The sequence below is a fragment of the Giraffa tippelskirchi genome, chromosome 2 (assembly GCF_054371585.1).
Source record: "Giraffa tippelskirchi isolate mGirTip1 chromosome 2, T2T-mGirTip1v1.2.pri, whole genome shotgun sequence".
Classification (NCBI taxonomy): Eukaryota; Metazoa; Chordata; class Mammalia; order Artiodactyla; family Giraffidae; genus Giraffa; species Giraffa tippelskirchi.
Window position 1 is genome coordinate 194,177,714 of NC_137276.1, and position 25,320 is coordinate 194,203,033.

Below are 25,320 nucleotides of genomic sequence, written 5' to 3' on the forward strand. Positions count from 1 at the left end.
AAAATCTTTGTCATTAGCTCATCAGGTTTCATATTATCTGATAGATTTGTGTCCACAACATGTTGTAGTTTTGTTGTAGTTTCCCAATTACCTGTAAAAATTAAGTAGCTGGGGGGAAAAACAAAGTTATTTACACTATTTCCTCAGTAAAACTTCCACTCTTCTCCACACTGTCTTGGTTTTTAGGCTTTCAAAGTATGAAAATTCAACCTTACATTTCTCCCCGCATATTCTAAAAGTATTGTGTAACATGTGGATATTTAAAAGTTGTCAGTTATGGAGAGAAAAGCACATTACCTGGATAAGCACACTGCAGCAGAGCCAGAGATTTGCCTCCAGGGGCGGCACACAGATCCAGAACCTTCTCCCCGCCCCTCAGTTCCAGAGCCAGTACTGGGAGAAGGGAGGCAGCATTCAGGAGGTAGTATTTTTTCAGGTTTCCAATTTGGTGTCTTTCTGAAGGCATTCTGTGAGGAGTTCTGCTAAGGTAACATTTCATTGATTTAGGATAGTAGGGTAAAGATCCTTCAAAGAGTGAGTGATAGCCCTTCAAATGTAAATCCTTTTCCAGTTCAAAAGGGTAATTGAATCTGTTAAGAAGAACAGCATATTGCCAACAAGATGGAGATGTTAGTATGTCCCTAGGGAGAAAAAGAAAAACAAAGGGGTATTAAGATTATACGAGATAATACAATTTTATACTTAGTCAGGGAACTAGGTAGTAGTCTTATGCTTTATTTACCTATGATTTTCAGAACCAGGAGCAGAAGTACTTTTTCTTTTGCCTCAGGCTCCCATATGGCTCAACACAGCACTGTTATGATCCTGTTTTTAAAACTTTGATATTTTGTTCATCATGAGTTTTTTCTCTGATATCAGTTTTGGTCATTAAAACAGTAATTATCTTGGTTCCTGAGTTTTAGGGGCCCCTTAAAATCTGCACCAAAGAGGAATGGCTCACTTGCCTCTCCGTCTTGTCCCTCCCTACACATTATCTTGTGAAAAAAACCTGACCTGTCTTTAGCATACTTCAAAATCCATCAAAATTAAATTTCAGTCTATCACTCTTTGCACAAGGAAGTGTTTTTCTTAAGGAAAAATTTAAAACCTGAGTCTATTAATTTTGAACGGAAAAGTACTATCATTAAAGGCTGTTCAAAAGAGTTAGTATTCAAGTTTTCCTCTGATGAAGATAAAAGTATGGAAAGCTAACTACAGTGAACACTACAGTAACAGAGTTAATGAGGCGATCAGTGGCTCAGAGGGTACAAAGCCAAGGACGGTTTAAAAATCACTTATGGACTAATGGTACAGGTTTTCCCTGCCCCCACCTCCCCAGCAGATATACCTTCCTAATTTTTTATTTGGTCCAACAGTTAGATCTCTTGACAATCACAAGCTCACATCAACTGACAAATGATACAGCAGGCAATATTTAATTTACTTAGGCGCTGACCTTTCTAGCTGAGTTATTTGGGAGCATCATTAACCATGGTCAATTAAATAAATTCCAGCTGCTACTCACCCTGGTGTTGCCTATGTGAGGAATGGCTGGATTGAAATTTAACACCTGCCACTCGAAGAGTGCCATGTGAATTTCAATTGAGGCTAATATGTGAAATTGCTTTCTCTTATCACTACCTCTTACTATGATAGTGCATCACAGAAGCCCAGCATTTCACCTATACCGGGGGATGACAACCTCTTTCTTTAAAAACATGCTTCATAAACTTTAACATGCATCAAATGACTGTAAGAGATTGCTGGGCCCCACCTGGGGTTCTCTGTTGTAGTTCTAGTAAGTGCTCAGGTGATACTAATGCCGCTGATCCACAGACCACACTTTGGGAACCACTGAATTAAAATGGACCCTAGAGGAGCGCCCAGAAAGCTCGAGGACCTGCGTGGGGCCTTCCTTTCGGATCTGCCATCTGCGGTGGAACCGCCGCCAAGATGCAGATTTTTGTGAAGACCCTGACGAAGAAAACCATCACTCTCGAGGTCAAGCCCTAGGATACAATAGAAAATGTAAAGGCCAAGATCCAGGATAAAGAAGGAATTCCTCCTGACCAGCAAAGACTGATCTTTCCTGGCAAGCAACTGGAAGATGGACATACTTTGTCTGACTACAACATTCAAAAGGAGTCCACTCTTCATCTAGTGTTGAGACTTCGTGGTGGTGCTAAGAAAAGGAAGAAGAAGTCTTACACCACTCCCAAGAAGAAAAAGCATAAGAGAAAGAAGGTTAAATTGGCTGTTCTGAAACACTATAAGGTGACTGAGAATGGCAAAATCAGTCGCCTTCGCTGGGAGTGTCCCTCAGGTGAATGTGGCGCTGGAGTTTTATGGCCAGTCACTTCGACAGACATTATTGTGGCAAATGTTGTCTGACCTGTTGTTTCAACAAACCAGAAGACAAGTAATTGTATATTGGTTAATAAAGATATGAGCTAACATTTAAAAATAAAATAAAATAAAATGGACCCTAAAAGGAAATCTATTGTAGTAACCTAATGTCAGTCCATCCTAATTATACCCTCCAAACTGGCTGAATATCGATCCAGAGTTTTGAGTCATGTAGTAAGAGGGAAATAATGTTCAGAAGTACAATTTTATTAATACAGACTGGAGAGGTTTGGTTTACATCATGCATCCATCCCTTAGTTAACAATTGCCTTTACACACTTCCAGTTGGTTAACATCTGGCAGGGCACTTTTAATTGGCTTTATACACTTTCAACTTTAAACACTTCCAATTGGTTAACATCTGGCAGGGAAACATCTAATTTTTTTCTTCATAATTTCCAAAGCTCTTTTAGAATGTTTATTATTTCAGATGAACATGAAAAGCAGTTGGTCAGTTAAAAATATTTTATAAAATATTTGTATAGATAAATTTACACAGATTTCCTTTAGGATGCGCTGGTTAGATCTCTGGCAGCAAGGAGATCAAACCAGTCCATCCTAAAGGATATCAGTCCTGAATATTCATTGGAAGGACTGATGCTGAAGCTGAAACTCCAATACTTTGGCCACCTGTTGCAAAGAACTGACTCATTTGAAAAGACACTGATGCTGGGAAAGATTCAAGGCGGGAGGAGAAGGGGATGACAGAGGATGAGACAGTTGGATGGCATCACCAACTCGATGGACATGAGTTTGAGTAAACTCCGGGAGTTGGTGATGGACAGGGAGGCTTGGCATGCTGCAGTCCATGGAGTCGCAAAGAGTTGGACACGACTGAGCTACTGAACTGAACTGAATTGATTTAGACAGATAAAAACTTTGACTAGGATTATATTAAATGTACAAAATTTGGGGAGAATTAACATCTTTATTGTATTCACTCTTTCTAACTTTCATCACAATATGTTTCTCCATTTCACATTTTCTTTCAGATCTCTTAGCAAAGGTTATTAATCTTGCATATTTTATTTAACCTTATTGTATGCAAGGACTGTTAGTTCGGGAACACTATAGATTCTTGTACACTATCCTATATGCTAAATCTTGAAGGATGAGGAACTAGCCGCAGGATGAAAAGAGAATACAAGTTCCAAAGCAAACGCCAGAGCGTGTGTACAGGCACCAAAGTATGATGGAGAACAGTGCATTTGGGGAAATAAAAGTAGTCCAGTGTGGCAGAAGATTACATGGAACAAGTCTAAGATTATCAAGTTTTAAAATTTTACCTTATAAATTTTAAATTCCTATAGATGAGAAGTCACTGAAAGACTTTAAGAGGGGACAGCCTCATTAGATTTAAAAACGTGTACTTACAGCAGGATGTGGCAGGAATCTTCAAAAATCAATCCTATCTCATTCTCTAACAACTAGATAAAATAAGCCCTTGTTCAGAACAAAACAATTTTCTGATCCCTCCTAATCTATACCCAGCCAACTGAACTACCTGAATTTCCTGGAGCAAGTTTTCTTTAGTCTTTAACAATTTTAGCATTAACTGGCCCCTCGGCACTAAAATGACCTTTCCTCTCTCACCAACCTGTAGCCTGGCTAACTCTCATACTTGCGATTAGGCCTTTTCTCGCCAGAGAAGCCTTTCTACCTACCATCCAATCCACTGGCTCCACCTCACCCTGACAATATTAATAATAATAATAAAGATTACTGACCAGATGCTTCCTGTGTGCCTTTTGTGAGGGGCAGCTATTATGCTTATTTTAGAGGGCAGGCTAACGGAGGTTTTCAGAGATTTGGCAACTTCCAAGGTCACATCACTATTGAAGCAGAAGTCTCTGATTCAAAATCCACTGGCTTTAAAGTCTAATAGGAGTGTGAGGCCGTAGTACTGTAGCACAAGTGGTACAGGACAGGAAGAGGAAGACAAGTTCTTCTCCAAACCTCACCTAGTTGCCAGAGGCCCTGCCTCTCAGAAGCAGCCTATTGTCTCTTAACAATGGAAACAGCTTGATTTAAGTGGCCCTTGAGGAGCAGCTACATCAATTCAATGATGGGACTCCTAAGGTTGCTCAGGGTGGCACTTACCAGCCCTGAGAAAGCAAAGCTGTCTATTAATGTGAATCTCAGCTCTCCCTGGCACCACCTGCTGGTAACTTCCTCTTCCCTCCCTCCTCGCCAACACACACACCCTCGGGTGCCCGCACTGGTGGGATGATGCCCCGGAGCCTACTCATTTTGAAAGCTCTGACGGCTGGGCAAGTAGCCCAGGAGACAGTGGAGGGAGCATATACTAGAAGACTTAAGAAGACACTGCCCAGATGCTGTATTTTGAGCCTCCTCTCAAGATTCTGAAGCTGCTTCACTTACTAGTCTCCAAGCCAGAAGTTCAACTACATCAGCAGTCAGCAGAACTGGGACCTAGAAGATCAGTGACCTGCAAATGTTTTGCTAGTATATCCACTGGTATCATTTTGGAAGAAAAAACTCTGTACCCTCTGCAACATTTTAAGTTGATATCAAAATCTTCACCGTATGTTTAAGGATGTAACTTCCAGCATACTGTAAAAATTGACATTTTAAAATATAAATTACACTACTTTTTAAAATCTATCCTGTGGAACCTAAATACCAGAGTGATTTTAAAACCCATCACTGTCCATTTAAAAATTCATGGACTGACTCTTGCTGAACAGGTGGAAATTTTACACTGTTCTTTTCCCTTTTCTTTATATTCTATTTCCCCATATAACTTTTATAACTTTAAGTCCTAATATAATTTTCTGCTTTTAATCTTTATTACCCTATTATATTTCTCTCTCTCTCACACAAACACACACTCTCACAGACACATGTGTATATACTAAATTTGTTTTCATTGTAGCCTTAAAGTTCTGTTAAAATAGTAGCTTCAGAGTAGTTATCAATAAAATTATTAGTACAAAATTGACCAAAATAACCTATACATTTGATAATTATCTATACATAAAAAGGAGCTTCCCTGTGGCTCAACTAGTAAAGAATCTGCCTGCAATGAAGGAAACCTAGATTCAATCCCTGGGTTGGGAAGATTCCCTGGAGAAGGGAAAGGCTACCCACTCCAGTGTTCTGGCCTAGAGAATTCCATAGACCATATAGCCCATGGGGTCGCAAAGAGTCGGACACAACTGAGCGACTTTCACTTTCTTTCTAAACATAAAAAGAAAAAATTCATAGGAAATGGCTCCCTTAATGAAATTAGATGCATCCAGGAATGAATATTACCTAGTGCTATAATAATCAAGAGTTCAACATCAATTTCTATGGTGGCTCAGTGGTAAAAAATCTGCCTGCAATACAGGAGATGTGGGTTCAATCCCTGGGTCAGGAAGATGCCCAGGAGAAGGAAATGGCAATCCACTCCAATATTCTGGACTGGAAAATCCCACGGACAGAGAAGCCTGGTGGGCTGCAGTTCAGGGGTCTCAAAAGAGTCAGGACACAACTGAGTGACTGAATAACAACAACAAATAATGACCAGGGTTCAACATGAATTCCTATTTCATGTTTTTAGAAGGGTAAGAAAAACCTTCACTTAAATAAGTAGATGAGAATTAAATACATTTTGTTACAGCAATGTCTCTCTTTTGTTAAAATATTTTCTGTTATGATCTCTATAATCACTAAATTAAATATCTTCAGAAATATTTTAAATGATTTGTTAGCTAACAGCTCAATTGCAAGTCATTTACTTTTGCTAAAAGCAAAACTTGAAGACCATCTGACCTGTCAAAGAATCTGGTAGTAGTCATTTACATTAGCAGTCCCATAGTTTCTTGCAGAGGGATTTTTGACACCCTGGAAGGAATGCAATGTGGAAGAGTCAAAGACAATTGTAGAAAGGCGGGTTGGGAAAGAGGAATAAGTACCCCCCTTAATCAAGGGAAGCAGAGTAATCTTCTGAAAGAGCATATATGAAAGCTGAGGATCTGTAAGTTGATTACAATAACTTGCCTGTGCTCACATATCGCTTGAAAATTGCATATTATTTGGACAATGTCTGTTACATAACATGATTTTCAACTTTTCTGTGATTTTCTTTTCTTTACTATTCTATTCTCCATTCTATCTAACGATGAGGATAAAAAATTATCTTATCTAGACATTGGTAAGTACCATTGCTTAGTTCTGTGTAACTGCACAGATTACAGAACCCACAAAAAGACTTCATGGTTAAAATAAAGAAATCCCTTTTGTTTTATTGCTATCATTGCCCACTAGAGAGCGCTCATACAATCATTTAAAAAGTCTGGTTTAGAAATCCAGAAATAATCAATTCACAGAAGTGCATCAAGATATGTTCTTGAGCCATTTTATTTTTAGTCTCCAGGGATTTCAATAATGAGCTGATTGTCTCCTACTCTTTCTTGACATTGTTTCCTGCTTTCCTCCCATGGAAGGGCTGCACCACAGGAGATGACAGCATACTGAGGGACCTTTAAAGACATGACATGAATGAGCATGTAGGTAAAAAGGCAAAAAGTGAATCAGGGTAAATTTAACTTCAAAGGGCTGCTCAGAGGATGATGGCAAGAAAGATTTTTGCAGAGCAATAAAATTAAACACTAAATCTTCCCCACTACTGTAACTAAAAATACTGAGCAAATTATTAGCTTTCTAGATAGCACAAGAACCCACTCTCCTTCCCCTGGAAGTACATAGATTCTACAAGCACAATATTATGTCTTGGAAAGAAATAGTTAAAAAACAAAAACACTTCTGTTCTTATTTCCCCATGCCATGCTGCATGCTCAGGCCACTTTCTAAGCAGAGAAAGCCTTTATTTTGCTTACGGCAAATTTAGCACATGTTTATGCAAAACTTAAATTACCATGAAAACCCAACAAAAAGGTATATGAAGCAGAAGGCATGGCTAATCAAATGGATTTGAGGTTCACTGCTCATTTTGGTTAGGGTCAAATAATAATTTATAAATCTGTCTGAGCACATTAAGTATAAAAACAACTCATTACAGGGTCTGAGTAGCCAGATTACTGTTTAGTCTGAAGACAATACACCTCTTGAAATTTTTTTTTTAATCATCCATTTATGCCTAATTACATCCGAGGTATGAGAGGCATATAGAATAGGGGTGAGCAGTAAGAGTTTGTGAACCAGACAGGCACACAAACCCTAGTTCTGCCACTTAGTTGCTGAGTGAACCTGGGCAAATTTTAATACTTAAACTATGTGCAGTTTCCTCATGTGAAAAGTAGGAAACCTGGGACGTTTCTTCCAAGTATCAAATAAAGGCAGTATTGCCTGGCACATAATAAGCATGCTGTAGATCTCTGGTTATCTGGCTATTCTATCTGAGTTAACTCTGCATACTGAAAACCTCATGAATTAATTGCACACTTCACTATCCATCCCTCTTTTCTTCTCTGTGACAGAAGACACTCATTTAAAAACTCTAGTTTTGAAATAAATCTCCAACTGTAAACTACATTTTCAAGCTACAGTATTTACAAGTTTCTAAAACAGTTTGTCTAAAATTACTTCAGAACCATCTCATACTTTGTTAAATTACCAAGACCTAGCTTCTCCTCAGGTCTTTGCTGTCACCATTAGGCCTTGTTACGTGTGACTAGGTACTCCTCCCTACTTCTATTGGGATACTTATGGAATTAGCAGTTTAGTTTTAATCATGTTCCTCCTCTCCTATGAATACCAGACTGTCAGAAAACTGGACATGGGGACTGTCTTACTGTGTTTCACAGGGTTTGGTATAGTGCATCAGACACTCAATGTGAAGAACCCATAGAATAACATACTGACCAAATGCAAAACTCACTGAACATAAAAATCAAACTTCTCTCATGCCTATGCATTAAATTATTTCTCATTTCTGTTTTCTATAAAACATTTAAATAATGTGTGTGTGCGCATGCATAGGCATGTATGTTCAAAACACAAAAAGCTAAAGACATACAGGAGAAACATGATTACCAAAAAAAAGTGACTTTAGCCAAGATAAAGCAGTAATGGCTTTGATGATTTGTTGCGTTATCTCCTGAATTTTCAGAAACCAGTCAAATATCCTCAGAAGTTTAAAAACTTTTCTGTTACAGTATAATTAATTTTGTCAGACTGGTGGGCAGTCCTGTTCCAAAGATTAAAGCAATTAATCAGGGCAAGGTATAACAATTTTTGCTTATAACAAAATTATGACTCAAGTTTTCTTTCTCCCCTTTCCATCTACCTATGATTCAAGCTATTTCCTCCTCCTTCTCTTCTGAAGCTACAGCAAGAAAAGGTAGCCAGGTTTAAACTCTTTTATCTTCACAGTACTCCTATCCCAGAAGGGTTTATTTCTTGTTCTTTCATAAAGCATCAAAAGATGAATTATACTAACCTTACTGTATTCCATGCATCTCCAAGTTCTTTGGAATACTGCTCTTCAAAATGATCCAATACAACTTTGCAAATCTGTTTTGCAAGCTTCCTCTCTGGTTTTGCTTTCAGCTATGATGATAAGAAAAGTTTGCTGACACACTCTATTACAAATTTATTGAATTTCAACATTACTAGCACAGTCTTTTTTCTTAAGATAACACCTTTTTTCCCCCCTGATAATTACCAGTTCTTAAGATAGGAGCTATACCTCACACGTAATAAAACTGTATTATCATACTCTATATGCTTATAAAAAACGTTTCTCCAAATGATTATTGCTCAAATGTAAGGCAAAGGTGAAGTGGAATTGTGGTGCTAACATAGGAATGTGTGTCAAAGTAACAAAATTAATCTAAGTAAGCCCCTCTAGATGTTAACATCAGGGGAACTCAGGAAAAAGCATGTGGGGAGTCTGTATTGTCTTAGCAATATTTTTGTAATGTAAAATTATTCCAAAATAAAGTGCATTTAGAAAAAAAGTTACTTTAGTTTCCTGTGGAAACTTCGCTGCAGCTTTATTTCATTTACTAATCCCAAGAGTTTATCGAAGGCCAATTATGTAACAGACATTCTTCTAATCTCCCAGCATAACACAGGGACAAGGACAGTTTTAGCCTTCCAAGAGCCTGCATTCCGCTCAAAGTTGAAAGGATATTAAAGCCTGCAGGCTAGAGTGCAGACCGGTTATTTGCGGCGGAGGTGAGTCTTGGGAGAAAACAGAGAACGCTCAAAAGCAAGCGTCAAAACACTCAGCATTATTCTAGGGCTTTGGACTAAAGCTGAAGAAAGCCGGAGATCATCAAGTTCCCCGCATCCCAGCCCCCTCCCTCGCAACGTCATCGGTCGGTAATGCTTTTGGCTCAGGCACGCGGCTGGGTCCCAGCCCTCACCAAGGTCAACACCATCCCGTCAGGAGAGATCAAACAAGAAATCAATTCCACCGGGTATTAAAGTTTGCAGGGAACCAAAGGACCAACCCGTCTTCAGATTTTCGCCGGAATTCTGTTCCATCCCTCACGTTTCCGGTTCAAGTTCCCGCGAGATTCTGCTTTGCCCGAGTTATGAAATCTCGCCTTTTAAAAGATCCAGGTCCCGCGAGGCTTTCCCTGGTGGCTCAGAAGGTAGACTCCGCTTGCAGTGCGGAATGTTTGGGTTCGATCCTTGGGTTGGGAGGATCCCCTGGAAAAGGGAATGGCAACCCACTCCGGTAATCTTGCCTGGTGAATTCCATGGACAGAGAAGCCTGGCACAAAGAGTCGGACACGACTGAGCAACTAACACAAGTCCCGCGAAAGGCAAGAGCAAAGTTACTTCAATAAGTGGGTGGAGGAGGCAGTGCCTACCTACTCCGAGGGCGAGGCCGAAGCCCCTGGGCGGAGTCTTGGGCGAGGGTCTTCAGAAACCACGCCTCACTGTGAAAAATTTCTTTCTGCCCTGTATTTGAAGTTCAGAAAAAGAATGGAAGTGTTTGTCATTGTTGTTGTTCAATCGCTCAGTCGCGTCTGACTCTGCGGCCCCATGGACTGCAGCACGCCAGGCTTCCCTGTCCATTACCAACTCCAGGAGTTTACTCAAACCCATGTCCATTGAGTTGGTGATGCCATCCAACCATCTCGTCCTCTGTTGTCCCCTTCTCCTGCTACCTTTAATCTTTCCCAGAATCAAGTGTCTTTTCTAATGAGTCAACTTGTTGTATGATCGCTGTTTTAAGATGTTCTCAGAGGCCAAGATAGTTACTGCCAATATACCAGATCTGAAGATTCCCATTAGCCCTGATATTCAGGACTCAAGATAAAAGGACGGATATGATGAAAAAAATTGTCACACGTTTCCTAGACATGGCTCAGTGGAATAATCTCTCTCTCGAAGAGAGATAAAGGATTAAATTGATTTAAATACACAGGTAAAACGTTTAGCTAGAGATTAAGAAAGTTAACACCCAAATGTCAGCTGCTACTGAGTATTATATTCACTATCTTGATCTTGTGATTATCATCAAGTTCTGATACGAAATGCTAACAAAATGACCTTACATTCTAACACCCTAAAAAATGAACCTCCTCACCCACTTTTACTAGGGGAAGTGGAAAGGATCACACCCATTCTGATAGGAATAGCAATCTATTTGCTCTTTTGGTGGCTCAGACGGTAAAGTGTCTGCCTGCAATGCGGGAGACCCGAGTTCGATCTCTGGGTCGGGAAGATCCCCTGGAGAAGGAAACAGCAACCCACTCCAGTACTCTTGCCTAGAAAATTACATGGATGGAGGAGCCTGGTGGGCTACAGTCCACGGGGTCACAAAGAGTCGGACACGACTGACTGACTTCACTTTCAGTGTTACTCTTTAGTTGTTCCCTTGTAATATCAATTAGCAATTTATCAGAGAAAGTCAGTGCTATGGTAGTGCCTAATATTTAATGAGCATCATCATTTTGAGACCCTTAATGCTCAAAATATCAGTCTAAGTATATACTATAAGTGCAAATCTTAAGACCATGTAAAAAGATAAATTTCATTACCTCTATTGTGATTTGAAGCTCAATATATTTATTTAAACAAGTTATCCAGTAATCTAAAAATGAATTTAGATTTGGTGTAAAAAAAGGACAGTATTAAGGAGTGAGATGATTAAATGCATCATTTTGTTGAAAGTTTAAGGAAAAGTCATTAGTCTACCTTTAAGCCTCTAAGATTTCATATAGTTTATTTTTTTCTGTACTTCTTACAGATGGTTGCATTTAATGAATCAATGTGGTAGTAGTACAATTGCAATGTAGACATATAAAAAACTTTTAAGAAGGTAGAAATCATATATACTATTTTTCTTTAAGGGAAAGGGGATATGTTATGCTTGGAAAGAGGTCATATTATTATATTGTTTTGTAACTTCTTTAGCATAATTTTTTTCTGATTTTTATTGAAGAAAAAAATCTTTTAAGCCTATGAGAATGAAAATCATGCATAATGCCATTAGAGATAATCACTATTAACAGTTTGGTGTGTTTCTCTAATTTTATACATTTTCAAGTTTGCTAAAACTATGTAAAATTGTATCTTGTTTTTATAAGCATTTTTTATTAAAAATTCTTCATATACAGTACAAAATTTCTAGAAGTTGCATAGTATTTGAAAGTATGTAGGTTAACATACTTACTATCTTATTGATACACTTTTTTTTTCATGATCTTTGCATGTTTGATAATCTTATAATTTTCAATTATGTCCTTAGTCTGGTAGATCTTCAAATCTTATTACTATATTTTTGTAAATTACGTACTTATATCCATTTATCTGGAGCTGTCTTAGTGCTATTTATATTTACCTTTATATTAGAGCTATTAACCATATGACATTTTCAAGTACTTTTCCAATTTTTCTTAAAATCATGATTTTAAACATGAAACTATTTTAAATGTGTATGCAGTTGTTTGTAACTGATTCCACTACTTGTAAATTTCTTCTCACAGAGGGGAGCTGCTTCAGTTTCTTTCTCCCTGTTTCTTTAGTTTGACCTTTCTCATCTAACTTGCTAATCTATTAGAATCAATATCAGTATCATAAGAATATTAAGGGATATCCCTTACCCGACACCAAATAGCTACTGGAGAATAAACAAAGTTCTACACTTAGTAAGAACAGAAACTGTTAAGAGGCAAACTTGTTTTTGCAAACATGAGATAAGAAATTAAGCTGACACAAACACCAGAAATTGTACTTGGGTTTTAAAATTGTTATTATTATGATAAAGACTGAGGCAGCCTAAGAATATAAGGACTTACTGCTATACAGGAAGATAATTTCTACATACCTATGCAATTTCATTGTGAGGTCATTTAAGAAGTGTTTCAGAATAAACTATGAATTTGCATATTTATATAAAACACCTCTGAAAGTACTTCATGTTTAGGTTTATGCATCAAAAATGTAAAGACAGGGTTTGTAAGTAAAACAATCTGATATCAAGCGAGTGTTAGCTTCTTAAATTGAATGGCAGAAAAACACAACAGAGAAACTTACCATCAAAGCAAGAGAACAAGGTATAGTTACAGGCAAGGCAATCTTGGACTTCACTTTAGTAGTCAGCTGAGGCTCTCACTTTTTTAATAACAGCCCTCCAAAGTGTCTACAAACTACAGCTGACAATAATCCTCTGGAGCTGGGAATTGAATATAGTAACTGGTATTTAACTTTTTTTCTAATCTTTAAAAAAAGTTAGAAGGGCATATATACAAAATACGGGAGAACATGTATATAATTAAGGGCTGAAACTTTTCCCCTGAAAATTCATTATGTTGAAGACCTAACTCTCCCCTCCCCTGCCTTCTCCCATCCATTACCTTAGAATGTGACTATTTGGAAATAGGGCCTTTTCAGAAGTGATTAAGTTAAAGGGAGTCCTTTAGGGTGGGTCCTAATTGAATTGATTGGGGTCCTTATAAAAAAGGAAATTTGGGCACACTGAGACACTAACAGCAAATGCACACAGAGAAAAGACCATGTGAAGACACAGGGAGGAGGAGGCCACCTGTAAGCCAAGGAGAAAGTTTTCAGACTAGGTTGCCAACATCTTGATCTTGGACTTCAGGCTTCAGAGCTATGAGAAAGTAAATATCTATTGTTTAAGTCACCCAGTCTCTGGTACTCTTTGTTCTGGCAGTCCTAGCAAACTAATACAGTAACTTTATATTTAATGTATACCAAAAGTGTTTACTGAAAAGGATGTATAAAATTTGGAGATCACTGGTTCATCTACCCAGGACATAAGTTGTTTTCTCATCAGCAGGCAAAAGGAATTCACAACTCCTGCTGTAACCTGACAAATGATTTTCTTCATATTTTCCCTTTAACATAAACTCCCATTCAATAAAGAAAATTCATTTCTGATTTGCTATTAAAAAAAAGACTTCTATTATGTTTCCACAAAGACAATGGATTATTACTATTTTGATAATTTAAAGCATTTTTAATGTAAGCTTTGAAATATATGAATTTACTTTTTGGATACACTTGAATGTATTTCTTGATAAACTAGAGGGTATTAGCTGAATCTCAACTGCAAAGTATACTTCATTTAGAGAAAAATTTAAGTGGCAGAGCCAAGGATAACAACATATATAACCTACAGCTTTATTTACATAGGCAGTGTCATTTTTCATAAGCTTTTGCCATCTGCAGGAATAGTATTTCTTTAATGGGAGAAACTGAACAATACAGAAAGCATAGCAAATAGAACCAAGTAGCAAATAAAATAAAATATTGCCATAGTAAAAGAATACTAAGTAAGAGATCAGCCTCAAACATAGTGGCATATTCTAATGCTGAATGAGTCTCAACTACTCACAGGAAGTTTTACAAATTCAGTTCAGTTCAGTTGCTCACTTGTGTCTGACTCTTTGCGACCCTATAGACTACAGCATGCCAGGCTTCCCTGTCCATCACCAATTCCTGGAGCTTGTTCAAACTCATGTCCACTGAGTCGGTAATGCCATCCTACCATCTCATCCTGTGTTGTCCCCTTCTCTTCCTGCCTTCAATCATTCCCAGCATCAGGGTCTTTTCTAATGAGTCAGCTCTTCGCATCAGGTGGCCAAAATATTGGAGCTTCAGCTTCATCATCAGTCCTTCCAATGAATATTCAGGACTGATTTCCTTTAGGATGGATGGGTTAGATCTCCTTGCAGTCCAAGAGACTCTCAAGAGTCTTTGCCAACACCACAGTTCAAAAGCATAAATCCTTCGGTGCTCACAGCTTTCTTTATAGTCCAACTTTCACATCCATACATAACTACTGGAAAAGCCATAGCCTTGACTATGGACCTTTGTTGGCACAGTAATGTCTCTACTTTTTAATGTGCTGTCTAGGTTTGTCATAGCTTTTCTCCCAAGGAGCAAGCATCTTTTAATTTCATGGCTGCGTGCAATGTTTAGAAATTAGGTGAATTCTATTCCATAATTTGGCACTTAAAAAGCATTTAATCTTAAACCTGCAGAAAACATGGCATTTAATTTTTACAAAATTATGAATTTGCTTCTTCCATTATAAAAGACAAATTAAAAAAACCTAGTTTGAAAAACTGAGGAAAATACAAACAATAGCTAAAATAGTTAAGCATTTTTCAACACTTCTTTCTACTGTTGTTTCCAGAAATAGTATAAAAAACTATTTTATACTCATAGTGACGACATACAAAATTGTATATATGTTATATAATTTACACGTAAAGGTATACAGAGTTATCCTTCAAATAAGTGAAGCTGTATCTTCTGGATAATAGTTTTATCTCAAGAGACAGACCTTGAGTGATCTAGAATAATAAGGCAATATGATGTTGTTTTTCAGTCTTTAAAATAACATGTGTCTCACGTATATAAAAATGTATGCAGAGAAAAAAGTTTTTAATGAAAAACAACAAAAATGTATTATTTTAATTTCTCAACTTAAAATGTCAACAGTCATATTTTTAAAAATCCTTTATTTTATTACCAAAAAGAAATAATTTAAGTTTCTCAAATGAAAACAAAACAACATACTGCTGCAAGCTATTTTTATTGTGTGAAAATGTCATAATTCATAGTGATTAAGAATGAAAATGAAGCATATAACAAAATAGGCATTTTACTTGTTAAAAGCCACATGGATTTACAAAACTAAAAATATTTTTAGAATGCATTAAGAATATAAATTAATTTTGAGATATATAAAACATTCTATTTTACCATATATTTAATTTCAAAATCTTAAAAATGATTTTCATTTATTTTTATTAAATGAACTCAGTAATTATTGTACACTAATCACTGGCAGGATACAAAAATTTTAAAGATATATGTATTCCCAAACAATATGAATAGTAAAAATGCAAAGTATGAGTTCCGGTTTTAAAAAATGAACTAATGTAAATTTTATAAAAAGGAACCAAGAAGATATACAAGCCAGTTTTTTCTCTAAAAGCCAATACAAAATTTACATTCTGTCTTCTTGTGTTACTTTTCCTTACACTTCAGCCACCTATCAAATTTAGGTTGTTATGAATTTTATATCTGAAATAGAATGCTTTCTACTCAGTACGCTAGGTTAGTTCCATGTACAAAACGCCAAAAAACTGCATATGATGCTCAAAATGAAAATTTTTAAAGTAAATAATTGTATTAAACTGCCTTAGACATGCTTAATAGTGTTATTGTCAGATATATATATATATCTGTTATCAGTACAAGTTGCCAAACTGACTTACCAATTTTAACAAGGTGATTTCTGTTTAGAGCATTTTCACCTTGATGTATATGGATGCTTTTAATTAAACATTTTAACCTATTATTCAAAATATATATCTAAAAGTTCGTCTAAATGCCAGTTGGAAGACAGAATATATAGATGCCATTCTTCAGTGCAAGGGAAGTACTATTATTTTAAATTAATTATTTTGGAATTGTTTCTTTATAAATGTAATTTAAACCAACATTTTATTCTTATTTTGTTAGTACCCAAGCATTTCCCACTTATAAAATAAAGTGTTAGACTATAGTAGCTTTCTTGGTCTTTTTGCCTTTAATTTCAAGGCACAAAAGAGGTAGAATAACCTATAAGAGTTACTGAAACTTCTGACAGAACAAGGGGAGTGAGAAGGAGCACCTTGATTTCTGAAAAGATCTAATCTTTGAAAGAGGGGTTTACTGGGACTTTTAATAGTATCTCATAAAACATTTCTATTAACTTAAAAAGCATTTAAGTCAAAAGGAATTCCAAGTGTCTTTCATTTATTGGGAATGTCATCAAAGAAAACAAACAGCAACAAACATTCAATTAATTAGTCCTTTCAAATAACATAATTTGGTAAAATAAAAATCTGAGAATCTATTTTAAAAATATCTTAAGGTCAAATTAAGATGTATATTTAAAGATCAATACTATTATAAAACATACTTCAAACCATATAAATATATCTCATTTGTATAGTTCATGTCTGTCAAGTAAGTCAATTCCATTTTTCAGACACAGTTGAAACAAAGCATCTATAGAAAAGTGCACAGTCAATATTATAGTAATTAAAATCCTTAAAACTTTTAGAAAAATATAAAAAGTTAAAAAGTGAGGTTATAAATTCCCAAGAATCCCCTTTCCCATGCACATATATCTTACAAACATTTAAAATAAAGAAATAAAGACTATTAAATAGTAAACGAAGTGTACAGAGTCCATTGGCTCTTTTTCTGAACAGGTTTTCCTTCAGGAATACACCCATGAGTGGGGATGTATAAACCAGAGTCAACACTAACTCTTGCTAACTTGTTCCAAATGCTCATCCCATTTGCTGGTCTTTTTCTTTTTTAAAAAAACCATGAAGACCAGGGATAAGTAATTAATTATCAGAACAGTCAGGTCTTTGGCTCACTGATATTGCTATTGTTATCTTGCCCCAGTCATCGATGTTCAAGGTTTTCCTCTGTTGAAAAGGAAGGCCCTCCAGTTCATCTTGCTGATGTCAAGAAAGCACATCCATATGACTTGGTTATGAGATGACATCGTGAGCATCACTGTTAGGTCTCTGTCGCACAGCCACGGGAGGCAGTGGCTTTCCATAGAAATCTATGTAAAGAAGGTATACCAAAAATATGTAATTGTTATGGTAAATCAAGATTTCTAACACAATTTATTTATTTCCAACCAACACCTTTAAAAGAGTAAGAAACGCTGACCTTGTAAGTGAAGCAATGCATAGGGCAGATTGGGGGAAAAAGTCTGAATTGCAAAAACTTGAATAAATTAAAAAAACAACCACTAGGGTAAATTTTAACTCGAGGTTATAAATTAATCTCTACTGATTTAATATAAAGCTGCACCTAATACATAATTATTATTTCCAAGTAAGTGTTCACATCAGAACAAAACAAATAACAAACATCCAAAACTAATGGAACCTGTTGCCAAAGCCCTGATAAAATCAGTATTTGCACAATCCATGTTCTTATCCAATGTCTATTACTTCTAAGAATTTGTTAAGAAAAATTAATTATCTTAGTGTTCTGGTATTAGGAGTATTTTACAATGATACTTCAGTATAGTTCATTGATTTAGGGCATATTTGATACAAAAACAGTCTTAATTTGTTCTTCATAATAAGTTCCTAGCCCTTAATTATCATAAATTGGTTTATAAACTTAATAGCATACGGAAACTTCAGTTTTTCTGGCTTATTACCCACAAATTATTCTAGAAGCAAAGGTGTTCAAGGTGACTTGAAATAAATATATTAAAAATGTATTTAGGGGTCCATTTCCAGTTCTGCACAGGCCAGAGTTCAGCTAAGCAGCTCCATGATACTGCTGCCTCAGCATCCATTTTGTCTGGCCAAGTGGCCTAAGGGGGTCTTAAATAGATACTAGCACCTCAGGCATGAACATGCCCTAGAAACCAGCTTGCAAAATTAGATTAGTTGTAAATGTATATTGCAAACTCTAAGGCTGCCACTAACAAAAGTCTATGACAAAGGAGGTAAGAATATACAATGGAGAAAAGACAGCTTCTTCAATAAATGGTATTGGGAAAACTGGAGAGTCACGTGCAAAATAATCAGACTGGATTACTTTCTCACACCATATACGAAAATAAACTTTGAATGACTAAACATAAAATCCAAAACCATAAAACTCCTATAAGAAAATATAGGCACTACACATTTTGACACTGGTCTTAATATTTTTTAGGTATGTCCCCTCAATCAAGAGAAACGAAAGAAAAATCAAAAAGTGGGGCTATATCAAACTAAAAAGCTTTCGCACAGCAAGGAAACTATCAACAAAAGAAGAGCCTACTGAATGGGAGGAGATACTTGCAAATAATACATCCAATACAGAGTTAATATCCAAACCACACAAAGAACTCATACAACTCAATATCAAAAAAAAAAAATTTAAAAAGTGGGCTAGAAGATCTGAAAAGACTATTTATTCCAAAGAAAACAGACAGATGGCCAACAGACACATGAAAAGATGTTCAACATTACTAATCATCAAGGAAATGCAAATCAAAACCACAATGAGATATCACCTCACACCTGTTAGAATAGCTATCGTCAAAAACAACACAAATAACAAATGTTGGCGAAGATGTGAAGGAAACCTCATGCACTGCTGGTAGGAATGTAAACAGCGCAGCAGCCACTATGCAAAACTGTATGGAGATTCCTCCAAAAATTAAAAATAGAACTACTATACATTCCAGCAATTCCACTTCTGGGTATTTTTCCAAAGAAAACAAAAATGCTAATTCAAAAAGATATATGCACTCCTATTTCATTACAGCATTATTCACCATAGCCAAGATATGGAAGCAAACTAAGTGCCTTTCAACAGATGAATGGATAAAGATGTGATACACACACACACACACACACACACAATAACTAAGCCATAAAAAAAAGGAAATCTTACTATTTTCAACAACATGGATGGACTTAGAGAGTATTATGCTAAGTGAAATAAATCAAAGAAAGACAAATAGCATATAATTTTACTTATGTGTGGAATCTCAAAAACAAACAAAAAAACGAACAAACAGAAACAGAGTCATGGATACAGAGAATAAACAGGTGGTTGCTGGACAAGGGAGAGGGATGGCAAGGCAGTAGGTGGGGTGCAGGAATGAGTGAAATAGGTGAGGGAACTTAACAGGTACAAATTTCCAGTTACAAAATAAATGAGTCACAGGGATGAAATGTACAGAGTGGGGAATACAGTCAGCAATAATGTAGTATCTGTATGGTGATTAAGGTGGTCAAAAGGTACAAACTTCCAGTTATAAAATAAGTACTAGGAATGTAATGTGAAACATTATTAATATAATTATATAATTAACACTGCTGTATGTTATATATGAAAGTTGTTAAAAGAATAAATCCTAAGAGTTCTCATCACAAGGAAAAAAAATTTCTTTTTTTCCTTTTTAATCTGTATGAGATGATGCATATTCACTAAATTTACTGTGGCAACCATTTCATGATATATATAAGTCAAAACATTACGCTATACACTTTAAACTTATACTGTGCTTTAAATTAATTACATTTCAATAAAACTGGAAGGAAAAAATAAAATAATGAAATTGAATAAATTTCAATAAAACAGAGTAGTAGAAAATTACAATTAGGCAAATACCACAGTAAAAATTATTACACACACAATCCAATGACAGATGCTAAAATGGAAGCTAAAGTTTGTGGAGAACAGAATATTTGCATAATCTCCAAGTATCACTTCTATGATATTTACTAATTACAAAGAAAATAGTAACATTTTACAATGTGGCAAATATCACCTTATTCAAATGATGAAGGTTAGTACCACCAATAATGAGACTCATCAACATCATGTACACCCCTACTTCAAACATTTTGATCATCAGTTTGGGTGAACAATGAGAGGTGCTCTTGTGTCAGGTTTGCAGCCTCTACCAGAGTCTACCACAGACAATACTATATTTGCCACAATTATGTCATTACTCAAAAACAATTTTAAATAAACTGTATATTCTCTCCTTAAAAAAAATTAGGAGAAAATGATTGTTCAAACAACTATAAATTTAAAGCAAATACTAAGCTGCCATGATGCTCTAACAAATCTTAATATAACTGTTAATAAAATGAATCAAAGTATGGGTGTAGGTTTCTCACACACAAAACTGCCCATCTTATAAGGCTATTAGAAGAATTAAAATGAGATAATGTACTTAAAAGTGCTTAGCAATATGCCAGGGACATAGTATACAGTTATTAGTACTGCTATTAATAAAATTAAAAGATACAATTATTTTGATAAATTTAGAGTATGCCTTTTCTAATTTCTTGCTTTCAAAATTAATGAGAATTTTAACACATCACAAAACTCATTACTAAACCAGAATGAATAGTTTCTATTATGTTTTACTTCTAGAATTGAAAAGTACCCAAATCACACACATATGACAAGAAGTATCAATTGCAGTTGATTCTGTATTATTTCATTGCCAGAAAATTATATCATTCTATACAAAACAGGTGTCTTATTGCCTTAACTATAGGGGATGTAAGGTGACCATACTGACCAACTGATATGACCAAATTAATTGATATCTATTTTAATAAAGGGCTTCAAACTTAACATACAAAATATAATCTTCATTCATATTTTGAGACTGGAAAATATTCTTTAGTTTTATACTTGGCATTTTTGGCCAACAGAATGTTTATTTCTCATAATGCGTAACATTTATGAAGTATGGATTAAGAGTATTTACAAAGGGAATATAGATTCAGTTTTTAAGTCTATTCTCTGAATGCAGTTTTTAAGCCTATTCTCTGAATGCATGTCTTACCTATTACCCAGAGTGAGGTTTACAGAAAATAAAGCAATTAGAAAAGTAAAATTGAATTGCCATCAAGGAATCAATGTCTATAATCAAAGAATAAATAAGAATCTGCCTTAATTCCTAATTTGACTATAAAAAATTATTTTTCATCTCAATAAATTTTAAGTGCAAACCCAAATGCAGTTAACTTAATTATTTCTCTTTGCTCAGTATATGTCTGTTGTTTACTTCCCATTAACCACATTCAAATAAATATGTATTAATACAGTTAGGAAAGAGAAGAGGATGCGATGATAAAATTGGCAACTATCAGCATCTCAAACAAAAATCTCACAATAAATAGTAAAAACTAAACTTTTTAATTAAAATTTTAAATTTATTATACCTACTTTCTTCTCCATAATGAAAACAGAGTTGATCATACTTTTTTTTAGCTATACAAGGTATACTTTGACTTAAAACTTATGGGAAAAAAATAATGAAGATATTTTAAAGCTTGTGAAGTTAGAATGTTTAATTCCCTGCTTTGAGAAGTTAAATTTATTGATCTACTTAAAATTAACTGATACGGTGGTCTTAAATTTAACTAATTCATTATAATTCTTTTCTAGGAGTTCTAATTTAAAAATAATAGGAAAGCAAAGAAAAACCAAAACAACAAAAAACAACCTTATTAGCCCATTTTCAACCTCTTTTTTAGTTGCTTTTAACTAATGTTCCCCCAGATGCTACCATTCTTTTCTCCTTATTCTACATACTACATATTCTACATCCTCAGAAACAGGAAACTATCATTCCTTCAACTTCATTCATTCAGTAAACAAATATACAACATCTATTAGGGACAAAGCATTTCTATTACGTGATGACAACTGAAAAACAAAACAAAAGCTACTTACATGCCCTTCCACCCACCTGAGTCCCCTTTCTCCAGAGTTCCAGAATCTTATTTGCACTGATTTATAGATATTTCCAAATAGGTAAGCCTACAGACACCTCCAAAGCAAGTTTCCTTTCTCCTCATGTATTGTCAGTATTAGAGATAGCACCAACCTTCTAGCCCCTTCAGCCAAATAATATTCTGTTCCTCTCTTCTTTCATCCCATACATTCATTCTTCATTATAGAACTTATAACTGTTCAAATATTCTCTCAATATATTTTTTATTCTCCATTCCAATTCCCATTCTTCACTTCTCACTCTGACTACTGCAACAGCTTCTAACTGGGATCCTAACCTTAGGTGTGGGCACAATCTAGTCTATACATAGTGACAAAAATTACTTTCCTAAACAATAACTTTTGTAATACTATTTCCCAGTTAAAAAATGTATATTGTCTCTTGTAAAATTATAGCAAGTCTAGACATCTTAAATATATATGTGAGGCCCTAAACAATCTGGCTGTAAGCCGTAATTCTAGTTTCAATATCTCTCTATAACTTTAAACTTCCTATTTCTTACCTGTTCCACCTATATGAACCTAAGCTCTAGTCACAAGTAACTTCATACTATTTTCCAAATTAAGCAATGTGTTTTCCCACCTCTCCATCTTTGAATAGTTTATTTCTTCTGTTTATTAACTCTTCTCACACATGTACGCATGTATATATATTTATATACACATACATTAGCACTACCTAATTGTTTCTAACAACATAGTGAATATTTAAGCTGATAATATAGTCTAACACATACAATTTCAAAATATAAATAAACAGGAACTAATCTATTGTAGTCAACAAAAACATCATGATGTAAAATTAGCACCAAGACATGTGACTTCACTGTTATTCTGAAGTTGAAGGACAAACCTTCTGTCTTTGGAAATTAAAAAAATATTTTAATTTTCACTGCAAAGCGATTGAACCAGTCAATCTGAAAAGAAATCAGTTCTGAATATTCATTGGAAGGACTGATGCTGAAGTTGAAGATCCAATACTTTGGCCACCTGATGCGAAGAACTGACTCATTGGAAAAGATCCTGATGCTGGGAACGATTAAAGGCAGGAGAAGGGGACGACAGAGGACGAGATGGTTGGATAGCATCACCAACTCGATGGACATGAGCTTGAGCAAGCTCCGGGAGTTAGTGATGGACGGGGAAGCCTGGCGTGATGCAGGCCATGAGATAGCAAAGAGATGGACATGACTGAGCAACTGAACTGAACTGAACTGAATGATTATGAAGAAATATTTCATTATTAATACAGTATTCAGAAAAAGAAAGCAACCAGCACATTTAAATTTAAATACTTTTTGAATAAAATATTTTAGACAGTTTGATATAATTTCAAATTATACATAATGCTTTTCAAAAGATTAAACTTCTGCATTTTTCTTTTCTAGTAAATGGATCTTCTTAGGAAACCAAGTTCGAGATTAGGTAAACAGAGTTATCAAAAAGGAAATGAGATGTTCTTGATGAATTTTATTGAGCTACAATTCTATATGTATAAATCATCCTTTTGCATGTTAGAAATCAGAACTTCTGCCTGTTGTAAAGGGAAGTTCTATATTCCCCACTGTCCTTTTTCAAGTTTCCAGGTGGGGCTCTTATACCCTATACTGGCTGTACTACACCTTATGTTAATTTCATCCAAAAAAGTGTTTTCTTGATTTAGTGAAGACTTTAGTAACTTTCTTTCTAGTAAGCTGAAGTTCCCTGGTGTCTCAGATGGTAAAGCGTCTGCCTACAATGCGGGAGATGTGGGTTCAATCCCTGGGTCAGAAATATCTCCTGGAGAAGGAAATGGCAACCCACTCCAGTATTCTTGCCTGGAGAATCCCATGGACAGAGGAGCCTGGTAGGCTACAGTCCATGGGGTCACAAAGAGTCAGACACAACTGAGCGACTTCACTTTTACTAAGCTGAACTTTATTTGGTTTACTGATTTGGTTTCTGATCTTACAAACTGCGTTACTCTTTATTGTAATTTCAGCAGCTGAGTATCATTAGAAGCACAGAAAGAGCAATTACATGGCATTATCATCACTGGGGCCTCCCAGGTGGCACCAGTGGTAAAGAACACTCCTGCCAATGCAGGAAATGTAAGAGATGTGGGTTTAATCCCTGGGTTGGGAAGATCCCCTGGAGAAGGAAATGGCAATCCACTCCAGTATTCTTGCCTGGATAATTCCATGGACACAGGAACCTGGCAAGTCACAGTCCATGAGGTCGCAAAGAGTCAGACACGACTGAAATGACTTAGCATGCATGCATTATTGAGTATACCAAGCATATATAGGACAATGAAGTTTTTAACACCATAATTGTACTGTCTCATATTTAAGCTGCCTTAAAATCTTTCTCTTTTACAACTATTTACATTAATATATAATGGATAAACACAAGCTATGATGGTCTTTACCTCTGTTTTCTAAGATAAATGTTAAATAAAATTATCTTGAGGCAAAGGGCACTTAAGAATAAAAAATTAAATAAATGAAAGTGAAGTATAATGAAAAAGGATGGTTGTGGATTTGAAAGGCTTTACTGAAGTAATGAGGTAAAGAAAAATGAATGTGATATGTATAGATATTTGAAAACTGATCCTTTTGCATTACCATTATGACGTGTTTCACCAAGAGGTTCAAGTTTTGGAAGTCTAGTGACTTTGGGGGTTCCCCAGCCAACTGAAGAAAAAGAAAGACATTTAAAAACACTGTTAAACATTATCTCTTTAGGTATGTTAAGAGGATCCCTCTCTTGACAGGAATGTATACAACTTCAATGTCAATTCATACATATTGAATGACATAGTACCAAATAACCATAAATCCATTTTAAATGGTTTCTGTTTTAAAATGTAATTTTAGGTTGGTAATACTTGCTTTAAGTTTTTGTTTCCCTTTAGTTAAAAATATAAGCATCCTCACTACCATCATTAATAACCTTAGGCTACTAACCTAAGTGCCAACAGAAGCTAAAAGAAATGTACACTTATTAAATGGACTATCAGAAATGAGTCTTAAAATGGGGCTCAACGGAAAATGTTACCATCTTACGCCTTCTAGCAAGACTAAAAGAAAACTACAAACATATACATTATAAGGTATTTACTGAATATGTGAGGTACAATGCTTAGTGATGAAAAATTTCTCAAAATTACTATGTCCCAGTGCC

The 25,320-nt window shown here is 35.5% G+C and overlaps 3 protein-coding genes and 1 pseudogene across 17 annotated transcripts in view; 2 read left to right on the forward strand and 2 right to left on the reverse strand.

The window, feature by feature from the left end:
- NSUN3 (NOP2/Sun RNA methyltransferase 3) overlaps nucleotides 1–9,882 on the reverse strand; it is a 60,962-nt gene extending 51,080 nt beyond the window's left edge. Inside the window, exons 1-4 of one of the 2 annotated variants that reach the window (XM_081547608.1) lie at nucleotides 9,744–9,882; nucleotides 8,813–8,922; nucleotides 6,184–6,255; nucleotides 298–641 (exon numbers count right to left, since the gene is read on the reverse strand). In XM_081547608.1, the coding sequence (XP_081403734.1) occupies nucleotides 298–641; nucleotides 6,184–6,209 (370 nt within the window). In that variant the 5' untranslated portion in view covers nucleotides 6,210–6,255; nucleotides 8,813–8,922; nucleotides 9,744–9,882. The remainder of the gene's footprint in view (nucleotides 1–297; nucleotides 642–6,183; nucleotides 6,256–8,812; nucleotides 8,923–9,743) is intronic. The other variant, XM_081547601.1, reaches the window with a different exon arrangement.
- LOC145528751 (ubiquitin-ribosomal protein eS31 fusion protein pseudogene) lies at nucleotides 1,918–2,463 on the forward strand (annotated as a pseudogene).
- Nucleotides 9,872–25,320, forward strand: part of STX19 (syntaxin 19) — a 44,712-nt gene continuing 29,263 nt past the window's right edge. Inside the window, exons 1-2 of one of the 4 annotated variants that reach the window (XR_014070619.1) lie at nucleotides 9,872–9,974; nucleotides 18,559–21,374. The gene's annotated coding sequence lies outside the window, so the exon portion shown is untranslated. Of the gene's footprint in view, nucleotides 10,149–18,558; nucleotides 21,375–25,320 lie in introns of those variants that run through there. The other 3 variants (XR_014070612.1, XR_014070614.1, XM_081547612.1) reach the window with 3 other exon arrangements.
- ARL13B (ARF like GTPase 13B) overlaps nucleotides 15,382–25,320 on the reverse strand; it is a 77,219-nt gene continuing 67,280 nt past the window's right edge. For 6 of the 11 annotated variants that reach the window (XM_081547551.1, XM_081547519.1, XM_081547499.1 and 3 more), the window contains 2 exons: nucleotides 24,762–24,830; nucleotides 15,382–17,440 (listed from right to left, as the gene is read on the reverse strand). In XM_081547551.1, coding sequence (XP_081403677.1) covers nucleotides 17,364–17,440; nucleotides 24,762–24,830 — 146 coding nt within the window. In that variant the 3' untranslated portion in view covers nucleotides 15,382–17,363. The remainder of the gene's footprint in view (nucleotides 17,441–24,761; nucleotides 24,831–25,320) is intronic. The other 5 variants (XM_081547576.1, XM_081547562.1, XM_081547594.1 and 2 more) reach the window with 1 other exon arrangement.